The sequence below is a fragment of the Peromyscus leucopus genome, chromosome 6, assembly GCF_004664715.2.
Source record: "Peromyscus leucopus breed LL Stock chromosome 6, UCI_PerLeu_2.1, whole genome shotgun sequence".
Lineage (NCBI taxonomy): Eukaryota > Metazoa > Chordata > Mammalia > Rodentia > Cricetidae > Peromyscus > Peromyscus leucopus.
Genome location: NC_051068.1, coordinates 37,293,059 through 37,311,585, shown reverse-complemented (window position 1 = coordinate 37,311,585; position 18,527 = coordinate 37,293,059). Strand labels below are relative to the sequence as shown.

General features: G+C 39.6%; 1 protein-coding gene across 2 annotated transcripts in view; it reads right to left on the bottom strand.

The window, feature by feature from the left end:
- Positions 1 to 4,868: 4,868 nt before the first annotated feature.
- Positions 4,869 to 18,527, bottom strand: part of Rnf13 (ring finger protein 13) — an 86,390-nt gene continuing 72,731 nt past the window's right edge. The window contains exons 10-11 of one of the 2 annotated variants that reach the window (XM_028882158.2): positions 6,940 to 7,020; positions 4,869 to 6,493 (exon numbers count right to left, since the gene is read on the bottom strand). In XM_028882158.2, coding sequence (XP_028737991.1) covers positions 6,132 to 6,493; positions 6,940 to 7,020 — 443 coding nt within the window. In that variant the 3' untranslated portion in view covers positions 4,869 to 6,131. The remainder of the gene's footprint in view (positions 6,494 to 6,939; positions 7,021 to 18,527) is intronic. The other variant, XM_028882157.2, reaches the window with a different exon arrangement.

The window sequence follows — 18,527 nt, the reverse complement described above, 5'->3', positions numbered from 1 at the left end:
CAGATTTTAAGTAAATATTGGAAACAAATGTCAGCCCTAGCCAGTGTTTTTAAAAGATGATCCAGAAGAACTCCTAATTTATATGTAAAGGCACAGGTCCTTGTTCTGAAATGTGGTTTAAAGATTAAAGGCAGTCACAATCTAATATGTAGCTAGAAACAGAGTGCCTTTAAACTTGTCTCCTAACATATCCCACTTGAGGTGTGCTGTTTTTATTACTTTAACAGCGATTTACTGTGCATTGGTTGGTAGACAGTGAGCTTAGTGTTATGTCATTTTCCTTTTATCTTAGGCTAAATGAAATTATGGAAACCTAACTGGTTTAAAGTTAGGGCCAGGGTCTAGAGAGATGACTCAACAGTTAGGAACACTTCCAGAGAACCTGGATTCAAGTCCCAGCAACCACATGGAGGCTTGTAACTGCCTGTAACTTCAGTACCAAGGGATCCAACACCCTCTCCTGATCTCCCCGGGCACTATATGGACATAGCACATGGACAGATGCAGGCAAAACACCATGCACATGGAAATAAATTTAAAAATTAGATCCATAAAATAATGTCATATTTTAACTTCTACCTAACTACCATGGTCAAGTGTTTCTCGGGTCTCTGCTTTATCTTAAAGGAGAAGAATCACAGTTACCTAGTGTATGTTGAACTGAACCTTTTACTTTCCCAAGTAGAAATAACATTTTGTATTTTCATATCTATACCAATTTTATAGTTTATAAGAAATTATAGTGTTGCCATTGCTCTGTAGTAAGATTATGACTTGAGTTTCTTGTGTTTTTCTTACATATTCTAAAATTTATAATGTCAGAGTATACTATTTTATGACAAAATAATTTACCGAATGAGGAAATACATTTTGAAAAAAATCATAAGTATAGGAGTTTAATTTGAGTAGCATTTTCTATAATATTTAAAATATTTCTAGTAAAAGTATCAATAGAAGAACCGCTGTAAAACCTAATTTCAAATTCTAAGGGGTTGAATATTTAGCTGTTCCTCAAAATACGTCTGCTAGGTTAGCTGTGACACTTGGTGCTGTTGGTTAGCAAAGGCAGGTGGATCGCATTTTGGGTATAGTCCTCCACAAGGAGACCAAAGCTCTGGGATAGTCCCTGTCCAGTAGTAGTTCAAAGGGATTACTGGAAAATCATAGGGCTCAGCCTTAATGTGTTACTGTTGGTGTCTGTCAAGCTGCCAACAGCTGGTGTGCACATGGAGTTCTGGATGTTCATCTTCTCCATCTAAAAGTCAGCACACCCTGTCATCTTTACCTAGAAACACACACTTAACTGTATCGAGACCGCTAAGTACTTTAGTCTTGAAACCAAATAGCCTTCGTGTAAGTTTTCTTTTGCATTTATTCATTTTGGACTGATGGCTTAAATTCTATGAATCAATTTTCAGACTGCCAGAATATTTTGTATATAAATTTGCACATTGAGTGCAAATCTTTCTTAATAGAGATCTCAAAAGTTGAAACTAAATCTAATTTTTTATTTAAAACTTATTTTGAGAGAGTCTCATGTAGTCCTGTCTGGCAGCCTGCCTCTACTTTCCAGTGCTGGGATTACAAGTCTGTGCCATGCCCAGCAAACTTTCTGTATTTTTTAAAGTTTTTGTTTGACAGTTTCATACATTTATATAATAGATTTTAGTTGTTCTCGTGACCCCCACCCTCTTTCTGAGTTGATTTAGTTTTTTTTTTTGTTTTTGTTTTTGTTTTTGTTTTTGTTTTTTTTTTTTGAGCCAGGGTTTCTCTGTGTAGTTTTGGTGTCGTGGATCTTGCTGTGTAGACCAGGCTGACCTCGAACTCACTGAGATCCGCCTGGCTCTGCCTCCTGAGTGCTGGGATTAAAGGCATGCGCCTTGGCCACCTGGCTTGATTTAGTTTCTTGCTCAAGCATAAGTGGGAGACTACTTACTAGAGCAAGGCAAATTATTAGTGTCTACACCACTGGAGAAAGTGATATCTCTTCCAACACTGTTGATTGCCAGTAGTCCCTCAGGGAGGGATGCGGTTTCAGTGGGTCCCCTCCCCGAGCCACAGTAAAATGTTGCTAGGCCAGTCCTGTGCAGATAAACCACAGCTGCAGTGAGTTCATGATTGTGACGGCTATGTCATGTCCAGAAGTCATCTCGCTTTGACTCTCCTCATCCTCTGGCTTTTAACAGTCTTTCCACTCTCTCTTTCATGCTGTTCCTGACCCTTGAAGGAGGTGATATTATATTAGCTGTTCCATTTATGACTGAGCACACCACTATCACTTATTGTCAGCATTTTGGCATTTAATGAGTTTCTACATTAACCTCTGTCCTCTGCTCTAAGCTTCTCTGATGAAGGCTGGGAGTAGCACTAATATATAGGTTTGAAAGTGAGTATTTATAAGCCAGTTTGACAACATGACCATGTAGTAAAACAATAATAGTAGGATCTCCATAGGGCCTGTGACCTCCCCAGTCCTGGGCTCTTGACCAGGTTTACAGAACTAGGCACAATTTCCCTCTTGTACAGCAGGCCTCAAACCAGCAGTTGGTATCCCCGTAACAATCATGGCACTATTTCATAAGTTGACACATCTTGCCGGGTAGGTCATCCTGACAACTCTCGGGATTCATAGCTTAGTAACACAGTTAATGACTTTTCTTCCCCAGCAGCCTGCATAGCAGCACATTCTTGTGCCTTGAAGGCTAGCCAGTAGGGAGGAATCTTCCAACTCAGCTCCAGTCTGATTCTGTCTTATGACCAGAGTGTGCGATCTCTCCAGCAGTAGTCTTAATCAAGTTCAGGTGGGCAACCAGGATCAATATCAATGACCTTGAAATGTTTGAGCCCCCTCCCCTGCCCCCAATCAACAACTCATAGGAGAGGCATCCCATATCTGACACTGAGATTTTTACGTAATAATCTATAGCATTTGGAAAAAAATTACCCATCCATAGAGGATACTTATGACCAAAGTTGTTTCTTTTTTTAAATAACCTTATAAAACTAGTACCCATATGGTTTTCTATATATCCTTAATTTTGGTTATCCTTCTCTATGCCACCCTCCTCTTCCTGGGTTTCCTATCCCCTCCCTACACCTACACACACACACACACACACACACACACACCTCTCTTTCTTGCCTTTACCAAGATTCAACATTAAGCACACTGTTCCAAAAATTCCTAGCTAGTATCAGCATGTAAGGGAGACCGTGCAGTGTTTGAGTTTCTGGACCTGGGTTACCTCTCTCAGTATATTTCTCAGATACATCCATCCTCCCCCCACCCCCGAAAAGTTTAGTAATTTTATTCTTTACCACTGAATAAAATTCCATTGTGTAGATTACATTTTCATTATCCATTCTTCATTCATTGACATTTAAGCCGGTTCCATTCCTTTTATATTGTGAGCAGAACTGCAATGAATGTGATGTAGTGCCTCTGCTGGAGGGTATGGAATCCTTTGGGTGTGTGTCCAGCCGGGTCATAGGGCACAATTCTGGTTTTAGGTTTTGGAGACACTGACACTTATCTTCATAGTGGCTGTACCAGTTTCCACCCCTACCACCCGTGCATAGGTTCCCCCCACCCCGCCCCCCCACAACGCTGCCAGCATTGGACCTCAGTTGCTCTCGATAATAGCCGTTCTGACTTGGAGTAAGATGTTGAACACTTAAAGTATTTTATTAACTATCTGTGTTCCTAGATCACGGTTTTAATCAGATTGTTTCTGGTTTTGATATGTAGCTTTTTAAGCTCTTTATATATTCTGTATACAACAATCCTCTATCAGATTTCTGGTAAAGATTTTCTTCCATTCCTTAGACTGCCTTTCACTTGATTAACAGTTTCCTCTCTTGGCCTTATTTCCTGAGCAACCGGAGTCCTCTACAGACAGTCATCACCTACTCCTATATCTACTTTACTCCAGATGTATCCTGTAGTGGTTCAGAATTGCAGGTCTAACACTCACAGTTTCACTGTGTCTGGAATTGTTTTACAGGGTGAGAGCTAAGATTCAAGTTTCATTCTTCTGTATGTGGATACCCAGTTTTCTCAGCCCATTTGTTGAAGATGCTGTCTTTTCTCCAGTGTGTTTTTTTGTTTGTTTGTTTGGTTTTTTTTTTTTGTTTTGTTTTGTTTTTTGGTTTTTCGAGACAGGGTTTCTCTGCATAGCTTTGCGCCTTTCCTGGAGCTCCCTTGATAGCCCAGGCTGGCCTCGAACTCACAGAGATCCGCCTGGCTCTGCCTCCCGAGTGCTGGGATTAAAGACCACCACCACCTGGCTCCAGTGTGTATTTTTGGCTGTAATTTTGTAGCCTTATACCCGGGTCCTCTGTCTATTCTGTTGTCTATATGTATTTCTGTGTCAGTGCCATGTGCTTTTATTACTATAACAAATCATCTAGTTTAAAAAGGGAGGTGGTGGGTAGCACACGACTTGAATCCCAACATTCAGTAGGCAGAGGAAAGAGGATCTGAGTTCGAGGACAGCCTGGTTTACAGAGCAAATTCCAGGACAGTCAGGGCTACACAGAGAAAACCCTGTCTCAAAACAAAGATGGTATAAAACTTTTAAAGAGAATTCAAAAGATTAAAATTTCTTTTCCTAGTGTTACATTTCTCTTAAAATACAGCATTTCTTTCTTTCTTTCTTTTTTTTTTTTTTGGTTTTTCGAGACAGGGTTTCTCTGTGTAGCTTTGCGCCTTTCCTGGAACTCACTTGGTAGCCCAGGCTGGCCTTGAAATCACAGAGATCCGCCTGCCTCTGCCTCCCGAGTGCTGGGATTAAAGGCGTGCGCCACCACCGCCCGGCCAAAATACTGCATTTCTTAAAAATAATGAAAAGCTCATACACCTGATAGACTTATTCTATAACATGATTTTATTCAGTTTCCCATGTCACTAGATACATCTACTGTAAAGCATGTGCCACAATTTACAACAGAGTACCTTAATTTACACTACTTAGGGGATGATCTTGACTGTAGTTAACGTTGGTGGATAAGCCTAAAAGCTTGTGAGTAGTTAGTAAGTAACGTTGTATAAAATCCTAAGGTGATGTATGATCTCAATCATTTTCCTTTATAGCACCCTGCATGTAAGGCTAATTAATGTGATAAAAGAGTTCATCAGAACAAATACTTCGTGGCTTTTAAAGTGGAAAACATTTATTAACATTGAAGCTCCCATCATACAAGGCCATATAAAAATTCTTAGCATCTGATTATATTTAAGTATATTTTCTACATAGTTACAGTGTTATATAATTTAGCTTTTCATAATACATCGCTCAATACATTAGTTCTGTTAAGCAAAAGCACTTATTTTCAAACCCAATACTTGAACAGTTTCCTCTGCACATGGTTCAGCAGGGTTAACTAGCATAAGATGCTCTTTATAAAGAGGTATATGATCTCAGTATTAACAGTTGGCTGAAATTTGGTATTTTTATGCAGCATTTTTTTAATTGCAACACAAAAGGATACTGAAATATGGAAAGTAAGGTCCAGAGACATTCCTGGGGAGTCAAACTCATAACACTTATAGTGTTTTTAAAAGCCTTAAAATAAAATATTTGAAGTTTACACTAGACCTTTCCTATGAGGAAAAACTAGTTGAGTAGGAAGGAAAATGACATCTTTTAGATTCTGTGGTTCTAAGAAGAAAAATCCTAAATTGCATGTTGCCACACACTAATCATGACGGGAAATATCAGAACAGACATGTGCCAACCCAACAGTCCTAGGCAACTTTATGGAAATGAGAGTTGTTTCAGCTCATGATAGATGACCATAGGCAGACTTCATGTGTAAGACATTTGCATACTGTGATCTAGGTTTTCATTTCAAGCTATATTGAGGATTTGTAAAGTGTCTTAGCTACATTTCATCATCCCAGAGAGCTAATTTGATGCCTGAGTTACAGCACCAGTCTGTTACTTGTTAGTGAAATGGATGTACACTATTGAAGATCAGTATTATAGATCAAATAGCCTATTTCAGGAACGTGATTACACTAGAAAACTAAAAAATAAGTTATTTCTACAGAAACCTCTAAAGAGAGCAGAAAAATCAAATCATGTACCTAAATAAACATTTTAAAGGGAAATAAACCAATCACCTGAAAGTCACACAGTATTTGCTATGTTGTAATCCTGTTCACCATCGGGCTGCAGCTGGACCACAACACTGTGCTCAGTAATTTCATTGTCTGCATCGCTGCTGTCCGTCTCATTGTCATCTTCCTCGTAATCTGAAGACTCTGTCATGTTCTGATGTGAGTGGGATTCTGACAAAGACCCAAATGACTGGGTCCTCACAGAAGCAGAAGGGGGGAGTAAAGGGGTGTGCTCTGACACTTCATTTTCTTCCTGACTGCTGTCTGTGTCAGAGTCCGAATCACCTTGGGAAGGAACAACTTTTTGTTTGCAGACTGGACAGGTTTTTTTGGTTTTAGTTAGCCAAGGATCTACACACTTGCAGTGATAAGCTGTTGAAGCAAAATATACATCTTCAGTACGACAATTCTGTTACACAAAAGCACTAATTTTCAAATTCAATACTTGATTTGGTTTGGCAGGGCATAAGATGCTCTTTATGAAGAAGTTTATGATCTCAGTAGTAATAGTTGCTGAAATTTGGTATTTTTATGCAACATTTTCTTTTTATGACAACACAGAACGATGATACTGAAATATGGAAAATAAGGTCCATAGACATTCATGTTGAGTTAATCATGCCTAACTCTATAGTATTAAGAGACTGTTACATTTAATTTCTTGCTGTGTTCATTTAGTGTAGTGATTGGTACACATTGTGTACACACATTTTTATAGAATCGCATCTACCCATTAGTTTGTATTTCAGTCTCTTCGCCCTTGATACAGAACTCAAAATCAAATTATATGCGAATTCAAGGTATGCGGTTACTCATACCATGGGAACAGGGAAGGATCCTTAGCTTATCTCCATCTTCATATTCCTCCAAACAAATAGCACATACATCATACTCATCTCCTGTAACAGAAAATTATAAATAAGAATATGTAGACTTGAGCATTACTTAAGCATTTGAATGTTAGTTCTGAAATATCCTATACTAAAAAAAAAATTCACCAAACACCTCAAATTCTGAGTCATTTTTGTGGCTGATGGTAGGATTGAATTCAGGCATGCTAGCAGGAGTCTTACCACTGACCTACATCCTTACCCCACCCTACACACAAAAGCACATCAAAAGCTTCAAGTATTTATAATATGTTAATTAAAAACAGATCCGAAGTGAAGACACTTTTGGTTTCAAATAACCAATATTGCCAGTTCTGTGGTATTTAGGATAATAGGCAATCTAATGGCCAGGGAAATAGGTATTCACTAAATGACTACTTAACAGTAATGTAGTTGCTACTTTTGTCTTACCCTTGTTCATTGCCTTATAATATCTAGTTTCCTTAATTCAGAGCTCTTTTGGTATTCAAATGATACATTTTTGGGGGGAGGGGTTCGAGACAGTGTTTCTCTGTGTAGCTTTGCACCTTTCCTGGATCTTGCTCTGTAGACCAGGCTGGCCTTGAACTCACAAAGATCCTCCTGCCTCTGCCTCCTGAGTGCTGGGATTAAAGGCGTGTGCCACCACCGCCCAGCTCTAAATGATACATTTTTTTAAAGGAAGGAAAGCAGTACTCTTAAATACAGCTGCTTTGGGGGGGGCGGGTATTTAAAAATACTTTGTCACCTCTGACTGCTCAGTGTTTTCCAATTACGTTAAAAAATGACCTTAGGAAACAAAAGAGGGTTTCACTGCCTGACCTACACAGGTATCAGAAATAAAGTCACGATCTGGGAAGATAGTCAGGATGAGCACCATACATAAGGGAATAATGACTCTTTTCAGCAAGTCATTCAATGTCCTCTAATCATTTAAACACAGTAAGAAGAATCCGAAATAGAAAGCTTTAAAGAAAATTAGTATCTTTGTTCTGCTAGTACCTTGACTTTGCTTACTGTAGTGGGTAGTCATTTTAGCTTTGATCTGGAAATTTTAACCCCCATTGAGGCTTCAGCAACTGTCACGCCTACAAGGCGGGGCCAGGGAGGCACCAAGAGACCTGAGATCTGGATGGGCTCTGTTCCTGGACCCTAAACGGTGGAGGTTGACCGAGTAGAGCTCCAGAGAACACCACTTCCCCAGACCCCACGACCTACCTTTCCCTTTTTTGTAAGTTACCCACTAAATAAATCTTCCTTTTAACTACATAAAGTGGCCATAATAATTTCACCAATAACTTACTGTATTATCATTACCAAATACACTCTTAACAAATTCATGTGTATACATGTTAGACTCCTGTGGAGTTCAGTCAGACAGATTAGACATGTCTTCACTAGAAATATTAAAGAGCTCTAACATATTTATGATAACTTATACAGATGAATCATTGACATGGATTTTGAGGGTAAAGTTTGAACACATTAAGCAATTAAATCATGACAGATGTTATCACACATGTCAAACATTTAGTCTCATTACCTTGTAATATACCCATTAGAAAGAGTTGTAGTTAACAGGGATCAAGGTAGGTAGGGAGAAGAGCTGGATGTTTTGACATGAATTCAGTATGGCCACAAGAGTCCTTATACAGAACTACAGGTAATACATTTGTATTGTTTTAAGATATTGTGTTTGTCATAATTTGTAACCCAAGAAACTAATAAACGTAGTTGTTTTCTGGGTTGTCAGTGAGTGTATAAAATTGATATTTTAGAGTCATTGAGTTTTCATGTCCTGTGAACAGTTCTAAATGATGACTTTATATTGACCTTGTACTTTTTGCTATAGTATTTACTTGTGCATAGGAATCAAAGATAAAGTTTTTGATTGTGGACCAGAATAGAGCCTGGTGTTCTGTATGCTTTGAAGAAAGCCCTTGTTGTCCTGGACTAGTTATTAAATGGCAAGACACACTGCCTCATATTTATTTGTGTCACCTTGGAAAATACTCTTGTAAAGCTACAGTGGGTAGTAGGGGCCTGGTAACTTAAAGTAAGAGGAAATTTCACCCCAAAGTAGGTACTCTTGGTCACTTTTACACATTAAAAGTATAATGGCAAGGTTAAGAAACTGTACAAGATCTTACACACAATATATGGGGAAATCCAGAATTCCACAACGTTCTATACTTAAAAGTCTTTGCAACTGTATCCTAGCATATGTACTTAAGATTTCTAGTCATATTTAAATATTGCCCTTTGACTCATAGTACCTAGAATTTTTTTTTTAGTCTGTATATTTTCATTTGTACATGTGTATGGAGGTCAGAGAACAACCTTGAGTGTTGGTGTTTGCTATCTACCTTATTTGAGACAAGATCTCTTGTTCCCTGCTGCATACATCAGGCTAGCTGACCTTTGGAGGATTCTTCAGCCTCCACCTTCTATCTTTCCAGAGGAACTCCGGGATTACAAACGGTGACTACTGGCTTGGGGCTGGGGGGCTGTGGGTATCCAAACAGGTCCTCACACCTGCTCGGCAGGTGCTTTACGCATTGAGCGCCCTCCCTAGCCCAGAAGTATTCTTAAACAGCCATCTAGGAAATTAAGGTGTAAAATCGCTTCCAGAGCTGACTTCAAGACACCTAAATTTATATACATCCTGGGCTGGAGAGGTGGATAAACCTCACAACCATCTGTAACTCCAATACCAGAGATCCGATACCATCTTCTGACCTCTACACGCATGTGGTGCATGTACTTTCATGCAGGCAAAACACACATACACATAAAATAAAAATAAAATATTTTCTTCAATTATACACATTCTAAAATACTAGTGTTCTATTCTAGTATTTTCTTTCCTTTCTTTGCAATATAAAGAAAGTTTAAAAAAAAACTGATATTTGTCCTAGAAACTGTTGGATAATTAAGATCATATTTTTCCTCGTAAATTTTCTAATGTGTCTTTAATAGTAATAGGCACACATTCATTTACAAATATAATTGGGGAAAATAATCAATCCTGGTAACTGAAAGGAACAACAGTCCTGCAGGACACAATAAAAACTCTTAGATCGCACTTCAGGTTTCTTTTTCTTCGAAGGTTAAGACATCCTGAAGCTCACCTGGCCTACAGGATTTTGAAGATTCGCTATCTATTATAGCAGTACAGTTCTGGACTTTCTTCCTGTCAGCCCACGGAAATTTGAAAAGACATAGTTTTGCATTGCTTTTCCTCATAAGTGAGCAAGATGCACAGCACAAGTATTATCAGGACAGTTAGGTTAAGTGGGTCCTCAGGTCACATCCAAGTGGTAGGGTGGGGTCTTACGGTTCATTCTTTCTACTGTACTGTGCTGGGGGAAGTGCTAGCCTACTAAAATACTAACTGCCAGCTTCCTCGTTACTATAAACTCTCATACATCTCCCCATGAATGTGCTCTACAAAGCATAAGTAATGCTGAATGAACTTCAGGGATAAGAGAGAACTAAGGAACCAGACACAGAAAATAAAATGACTTCTGATGTCATGGGATTTCTGGTGCTCTGTAATTCCTAAAGTGGAGTGGTCCCTGTAGGGAAGATACTACAACAATATTCCTCACTGACTTCTGGATCTCTACTTAGCTGTAGTCCCAGGTAAGTATCCCATTGCTTTCTTTAACTTCTTTTTTAAAAGTTTTTCGAGACAGGGTTTCTCTGTGTAGTCCTGGCTGTCCGGAATTCACTCTATAGACCAGGCTGGCTTCGAACTCAGAGATCTGCCTGCCTTTGCCCCCTAAGTGCTGGTATTAAAGGTGTGCACCTCCACACCCGGCTCTTAACATATTATATATCAAATAAGAGCATTAAAAGCATAATCAATATTAGCATGCCTAATATGAATAAATGACAGTTTCTTAATATCAGAATTAATATCATAGTAAATTAAGATTTCACCAACTGTCTAAAAATCTTTTTTCATAGCTGATTTGTCCAAAGCCAGATCCAAGCTCTCAGCTTCCTGCCCCTGTCACTATACCAGCTGCCTGTTGCCCTGTTTCCCCACCATCAAAGACTCTTCCCTCCAGAACACAGGCCGAAACAGACTCTTACTTAAGGTGTTTTGCTCATGGTATTTTATCACAGAAACAGAAAAATAACTAAGATACCTATAGATCCATGTCAATTCATTTCTTAAATTATTTATGTGGATTTTTGGGAACAGGGTGCTCTGAGCTGTAACATGGAAGACTGAGACTCATAATATTCGAGAAGCTCACAAGAGTTAAGAGATTCATATGACGCCTCTCAAAGATTATATATGAAACAGCACACACTCACGGGAGAGATGAGACGCTCTTAGTGGAACTACTAGTTACATGTGGCACTTCAGGGATACAGTCATTGCCCATGCTGGGGTCCACTATCCAGGGATGTCACTACCTTTGAGTCTCCCATACTCCTATAAGTAACCTCAATAAATCCATTGGTTCACCATGCTAGACTAAGGTGGAATTACTTGTTTTGTCTGTCTTCAGTGCCCTATCAAAGGTGAATAAACCTTTATTCATGGCTTCCCAAGAAAAGCTGTACAATACAACTGGCACCTGAAAGGGACGGATGGAACCAAAGATGAGTTAGGGAGAAGGTTTTTTTTTTTTTTTTTTTTTTTTTTTTTTTTTTTTTTTTTTTTTTTTTTTTTTTTCGAGACAGGGTTTCTCTGTGTAGCTTTGAGCCTTTCCTGGGACTCACTTGGTAGCCTAGGCTGGCCTCGAACTCAGAGATCCGCCTGACTCTGCCTCCTGAGTGCTGGGATTACTGCCCGGCAAGTTAGGGAGAAGTTGTGTGGCCCATGGTATGCTGATAAAACTGAGGTAGATCTGTCTGAGGGTGTAGCATATGTGGGGGTAATTTTGAGGTAGCCATTTTCCCTATGTGATATGGATGGTGTGCCTCCTTGCTCTGCTGCACTGGCAGGTCCTAACGATGATATAAGATAAATAAATAAGATATAAAACCAAGGTCAATCCACCTGAAAGCTGGCCACTTAGACTGGCCATATTCTATGTGGTATGAGGTGTCATGCCTCCTTGAAGAATACAGACCCACCTCCCTTCCCAAACAGCCAAGGACTAAAGAATATGTTGCAATCTCTAAAAGCAGTTGTGACAGATGTTGCATGGCTTTTCTGTGGGCATAAGACATGCACCTAGGGCTTGCTATCTTACCAGGAGGAAATTGTCAGAGTACAAGAGGGATTACAGTGGGAAAAAGTCATGTGAGTGTTAGCCTTGCATTGACCTCTGCTGTGGCAGGAAATAAGTAAAAAGGAGAAAACAAGATGGGGGTGCTGACTCCTAGAGTTGGCAGGATGCAAGGAAAAAGTACAAATTAGATCTCTGCTAAAGAGCTCTTGTTGGGAATCCCAAAACTGGAACCCATGTGCAGAACAGGACAGTAAGGACAGAGAGAGTACAGTAAATGTGATAGAAGATACCAATCAGGTTTGACCTTTGATGCAGAGGGGGAAAAACAAACACATGATTTAGCAAACAAACTGAGGCTTTGATCATAGCCCCCTAAAAGAAACTATGTTAATCACCAAATACCCTACATCCGAACTGCTTAAATTGGGGAAGATTTTTTAAACAAAAAATGCCAGTATCTTCCAACAGTGTGGCTTATAGCACTATGGGACACGGGTGCAGGAGGGAGCAATATGAGTGCCATGGATGTGGAGAAACAGTATTATAATCTACCCATCCCTCCTTGAGACAAGACTTTGTATTGACATAATACAAAGGAAACCAGTCTCTGATGGATTGGCCCATACAAGTCATTAGGTCATTGATGGCTGAAGTCTCCATGAATATGAAGATAACAGTGCAAGGACAGGTGTAATAAGTAAACAGGGCAGCAAGAGATGATACCACATGTTCAGTTCCATGCCTGATAGCGCTGTCTCACAGGACACTTAAGAAGTTGCAGAGCTGGCCTAGCTCTGGGGTTAGAGTATTGACTGCTCTTTAAGGGACCTGTGTTTGATTCCCAGCACCCACATTGCAATTCACAACAGTCTAATTCCAAGGGCACGAAATCCGATGCCTCCTCCTTACCTCAGTGAGGACATACATACATTGAAGAAAAACACATAAAATTTCCTACTTAAAAAGAATAAGAAGAAAAAAATGTTGTTGGGAACCAGCGACATGGCTCAGCAGCTAAAGGCACTTGCCACCAAGCCCTCGACCTGAGTTTGATCTGCAAGCTCACCCGGTGGAAGAAGAGAGTCAACTCTTGTAAGTTGTCCTCTGACCTTCACATGTGTCCTGTGACACCTGCACTCCCCCACAAACAAATACAAAATAAGTGAAAAAAAAAGAGGTTTCTCCTTTTTTCAGCAATGACCTTTGGACTAGACTAGGGATTTAGTGGATTTCCTGAGCTTCATGGCAGAATGTAATCTTTGTAAGGTAGAAGAAGCTCTGGTAGATCTTAATTGCAGTCCAGCATGTAAATTGAATTTGAAGTCCTAAAGCAATCCAGAGGCACTGAGAGGGGTTAAGCAAACAGAAGGGTCTGTCTGGCCCAATCAGAAGATCACTGTGGCAAAGCCTGTCTCTGGAGTTCCTGAGCAAAACATTAACAGAAAGACAAATGCTACATTAGTTTCTGGAAGGCAGAAAACTGTTGCCTGAGCAACAGTTTGGAGAAAAAATAAATAATAAAAATAGTACAAATGAAAAAGACTAAGCTTGTTCTAGGGGTGTACAGTTATTTACACATGCCTATGTGTGCATATGAGCGCACACTCACACCATAGTACTTGGTAAACATTTCTTCCTATAAAAAAAAAAAGTTCATTGGAGTTAGAGATTGTTCACTCAGACTGGGGCTTTCAGCAGCCAGTTGTGCCAATGAAAATGAAAAGGACACAGTGCTAGCCTGAGCTTATCAGAACTGGGGAGCCAACTCCAGTGGCAGGCACAGGAGACTGTTGTTCTTGCTTCCCCTTGGGCCTGATCCAGGATAAGCAGCACAAACTGGCCTCACCAAGTCTGCTGGGTATTTAAGAGGATGCACATAGACTCCACAGTAGATGCAGCAACACACCAAGATAAGGGGACCAAATGGCCCATGGAAAATGACTGTGGGTTATAGAGTTGGATGGATTAGTGCCCCATCTAAGCTGCTGACAAAACACTGACAACACAGTTGATACAAGTGATAGGATCTTTTCATGCAGTATTAGACCTTGTGAACACTTTTTCAATAGCAGTCCAAGACAGCAGCAGGCCTTCAAGGACCTTGCCCATCTTCTGTAAATGCTAACCCTTGTATGTCTTACAGATTTAGAAAGGTACCTGGAAGGATGGTAAAACTATCAGTATTCAAGTGTTTGAATATAGTCACTGTGCATGGGTAAGGAAAGATATTCCCAGGAGCCATAGGTTGCTAGGTAAAAATCTTAAGTCCCAGGAGTAGGTTGCCAACCTATGACTTGTTGGCAAAGGAATCCCCTGATACTGTGCAAACCATAAAGTTATTCTCACTGCTGTTGGGTGCACACCAGAGCTAGATGGTAAAACCTTATTTCTAAAGATAACACACACAGAGAAATGAGGCTGAGACCAAGCTGAAAGCCCCCTTCCTTTTTGCTATAGTATCAGACTACGCACATTCCTAGGGAAGAATTGTTGCTGATCGTTCTGCCCAGATATGGATGCTGTGTGGTCTACTAAGACACCCCAGACAAGCTGAGCATGCTGGCACAACAGTGGCATGACTGTTATGGGTGCAACCAACTGCTTTTTAAAATTAGATTTAAAACTTACTCCACAGGACAGAATTCATGATTGGTATTATAAAACAAACAAACAAACAACAACAACAAAAACGTGGCTGAGGAAATGAAGAAAGACTAGTCAATGGGGAAGAGACAGAAGAGAATGGGGTGAGTCAATCATGGTAAAGATGTATGGAAAAACTCTTATAGAAACCTACTACTTTTAAACTAATTTTAGAAAGTAATAAAAGAAGGGAAGAGAGGGAGAAAGAAGAGGAAGAGTTTAAATATAGACACCCTGCATGGGTGGAAAATTATTAAATGAAAACTCCTTGCCACAAGTGAGATACCTCTGAGTTACAGAGGCCCCTAAATAACATGGGCTATTGCCATTGTTCTTGGTTGCCTACCAGAACTAGAGAGTAAGACCCTATTGCTAAAGATACAACCAACATACTTTGCTTGCAGTACATAAAAAAATCAAGTTGAAGTGACCTGGAAACATTCTCCTTGACTGTTGCCTCTTATAGTGGCATAAGGTGCCATACAGGCTGCTGGGAAGGGAAAGTCCTTAATAATCTCCCTTGGTGGTGGACCCTGAATGCGACAATACTAACCTGCTAGGCAAGACGTGTCTACTGGTAAAATAGTGGTACATCCGTAATGGGGATGAATAACCACTTTTGTATTGAATTAGAGGCCAGCTCCACAGGAAGGAATTCATACCTATTACTGCAAATTTGGTCAATGGGCTCAGAAGGTCAGAGGCCCTAGTGGTGATCCTAATACTGTTGTCTTACTAAACAGACATGTTATCAATCTTCCTTCTAAATATTGATGCTTATATATGTAGATCAGTGCTGTTTTCAGCCTTGAGAAGTTTCTGGTCAGTGGTAAATGCAGGTTCAAAATTGATCAAAATGATGCCAATAAGTGACTATTGAGTGTTTAGTCCCAAATGGGACATTTATATCAACTCCTGCCTATTCCCCAAGGCTTGGAGAACATCTTGGAAGAGGAGGCAGATAGACACCATGTATGAGCCAGAGTGCTGTCTCCTGAACATGACATGGACTCTGCATTCATGAACTTCCTACAGTTATAGTTATCACACAAGATCAAACCAATAAAGATCAGTCAACATTCCAACAGTGAGCTCTTACCCGACTCAGGAGCTTTCAAAAAGGGGGAGGGGGGTATGATGGACAGAGATGCATGCACATCTTGGGGTGCCTGGGAAATGTGAGAGGAAGTAGTGGGGGTGTATACAATTAAGGTAAGTGTTTGACGATATGAAATTCTCAAAGAAGACAAGATATTCCTCTTTCTTTGTGGGGGGGAGCGGGTTCGAGACAGGGTTTCTCTGTGTACCTTTGGAGCCGGTCCTGAAACTCACTGTATTGAACAGACTGGCCTGGAAGTCAGAGATCCACCTGCCTCTGCCTCCCAAGTGCTGTGATTAAAGGTGTGCACCACCACCACTCGGGCAGATATTCCTCTTTTATTAAGACTGTTCTTTTCAACAAATAATACTGGACAACTGGACCTTATTCCAAAAATAAAATTGGAGCCCTACTTCAAACCAATACAAAAAAATAAATGTATGTGAAATATCAAGATAGGGGGAGTTTTAAGTTGGGTTTTGGTTTTTATACAATAAATTCAGGTTTATACAATAAAATCAAGAATATAGTCTTGTGAAAATATAAGTCACAAGCTAACAAATGACAGCTAAAGATATGTAAAATCATTGAAGGGCTAACAGCCAAACAATTCCAAAAGGGGGTGTTGAGAATATATAAAAATTCTTGCTATCCATGAAGCGGTGGGATATTCTCCCAAACCTGATCTGCCATAGATTATATCACGCCTATTTCTAATTAAGGATCTTTCTCAAATAAAGGTGTTTGCCTTTTTCTGAAACAAACAAACAGAAAGCAGCCTCCTCACTTCCCCTACTTCTAGTGCATCAATAAATTGACTGCATTCCATCTTCCAGATGTATCCAGAATTAGAAGACCTTACCTCCCTAATGGTGACCCCAGCACATTTATAATTAATACAGTAATTTACTGCTATTTGGTTATATACTTGACCCTCCTCCTCTTAACACAGCAAGAAAAAATTACACAGGAAACCTCACCTGGCCCGCACACGGACAGGAACAGATTGATAGCTCTTTCTTGATTCTGTCAATGGCTACTCATCTTAGAAGAAAAGCCAACTTGCAAACCTCCTTTAAACCATTTTAACCCAAGGTAGTCTCAATACTCCTCTTCTTCCTCCTCCTCCTTTTTCTTTGTTTTATTTTGTGTGTGTGTATGCATGTGCGAATGTGCACACTTGTAGTTAATTCTCCCCTTCCACCACGTAGATACTGGGGATCAAACTCAGGTCATCCGACTTGGCAGCAAGCACCTTTACCAGCTGAGCTATCTTGGCAACCCTCAACATCATCCTTTTTAAAAATATTTTGTTTGAGGAAAAAAAAATTTTTTTAGACTAGGTCCCACCACTGAAAGGGGGAAGTGGACATAGGTTCCTATCTCTGACCAAGAAGCTATCTACAATTAGTACCCACTTGTAAAGGAAAAACTAGTTTTCTCCAATGGAATCTCACTGGGTATATTAACCACATTTAAGAATAGCCCCAACCCAGAAGTAAGTAGTTCATAACACAAAGCAAACTCAATGGTATTTTTGTAGACTTTTTGACTCATATTGCTTTGGTTGGATATTTTTTGTCTCACTGGTTTTTTTGCTTGTATATTTTGGTTTCCTTTTTTTTTTTGTGATTCTGTGGGGGTTTTGAGTGTGTGTCTTTCTTGGTTTTTTTGGTTTGTTTTTTGTTTAAAGGAAGGAAGGGCATAGAGTTGGGTGAGAGGGGAGGTGGAGAGGATCTGGGAGAAATTTGAGGGGGGGAAAACATGATCAGAATATAGTGTATGAAAATTTTTTTTCAATAAAATAAAATAAAAAATAAAAGATTGTCTCACATTATTCAAGAAAAAAGTCTTTAAACTAGGGATTAAGAAATACAAAACTAAGCATACAAAATGGAGTTTTAAAAGGTGATTCCTAAAGCTAGCCTTTTCTACTGGGTCTGATCTGTAAAGAACTTTTAGATAACTTACCTCACATGCTGGTAGTTTTATAGCATCTATGTCCTTTTTAAAATTAAAATATGATGCTTTTCCTATTTTCTTATTGTTATATTTTTAAACAAGATAAAATTATAAATGGCATTTATAGCTATGTGGAAAATGAAACTTTGCTTTTTATTTATTAATCATTCATTCACTCATTCATTTGTCTGTATGTATGTCTGATGCCTGGTGCCCATGAAAGCCACAAAGGGTACTGGATCCCCTGGTACTGGAGTCACAGATGGTTGTGAGTCAGCAAGTGGGTCCTAGGAATTGAATCCCAGGTCTTCGGAAGTGAAGCCAGTGCTTTTAAGCACTAAGCCATCTCGCCATCCCCTGGAACTATGTTTTATTGGCCTTTCTATTCTCACCGTCTGTTCTTTACTCTCTTTCAATAGGACATTATATTGGTATAAGGAAGTACTAGCCCAAAGGATTAGCAAATATCCACCTGCACTAGAAGCTTACTGAGTACATAGCAGGACTCTATGCTGACTGTAGTATCGAACCTAAACTCCACTCTAGCAGTCAATACAGTTCAAGCCTCAGTGAACCTCTACTTCCTTGTGTATATTGGAAGGTTAATGATAGCACCCATTTCATATTAGTATGAAAAT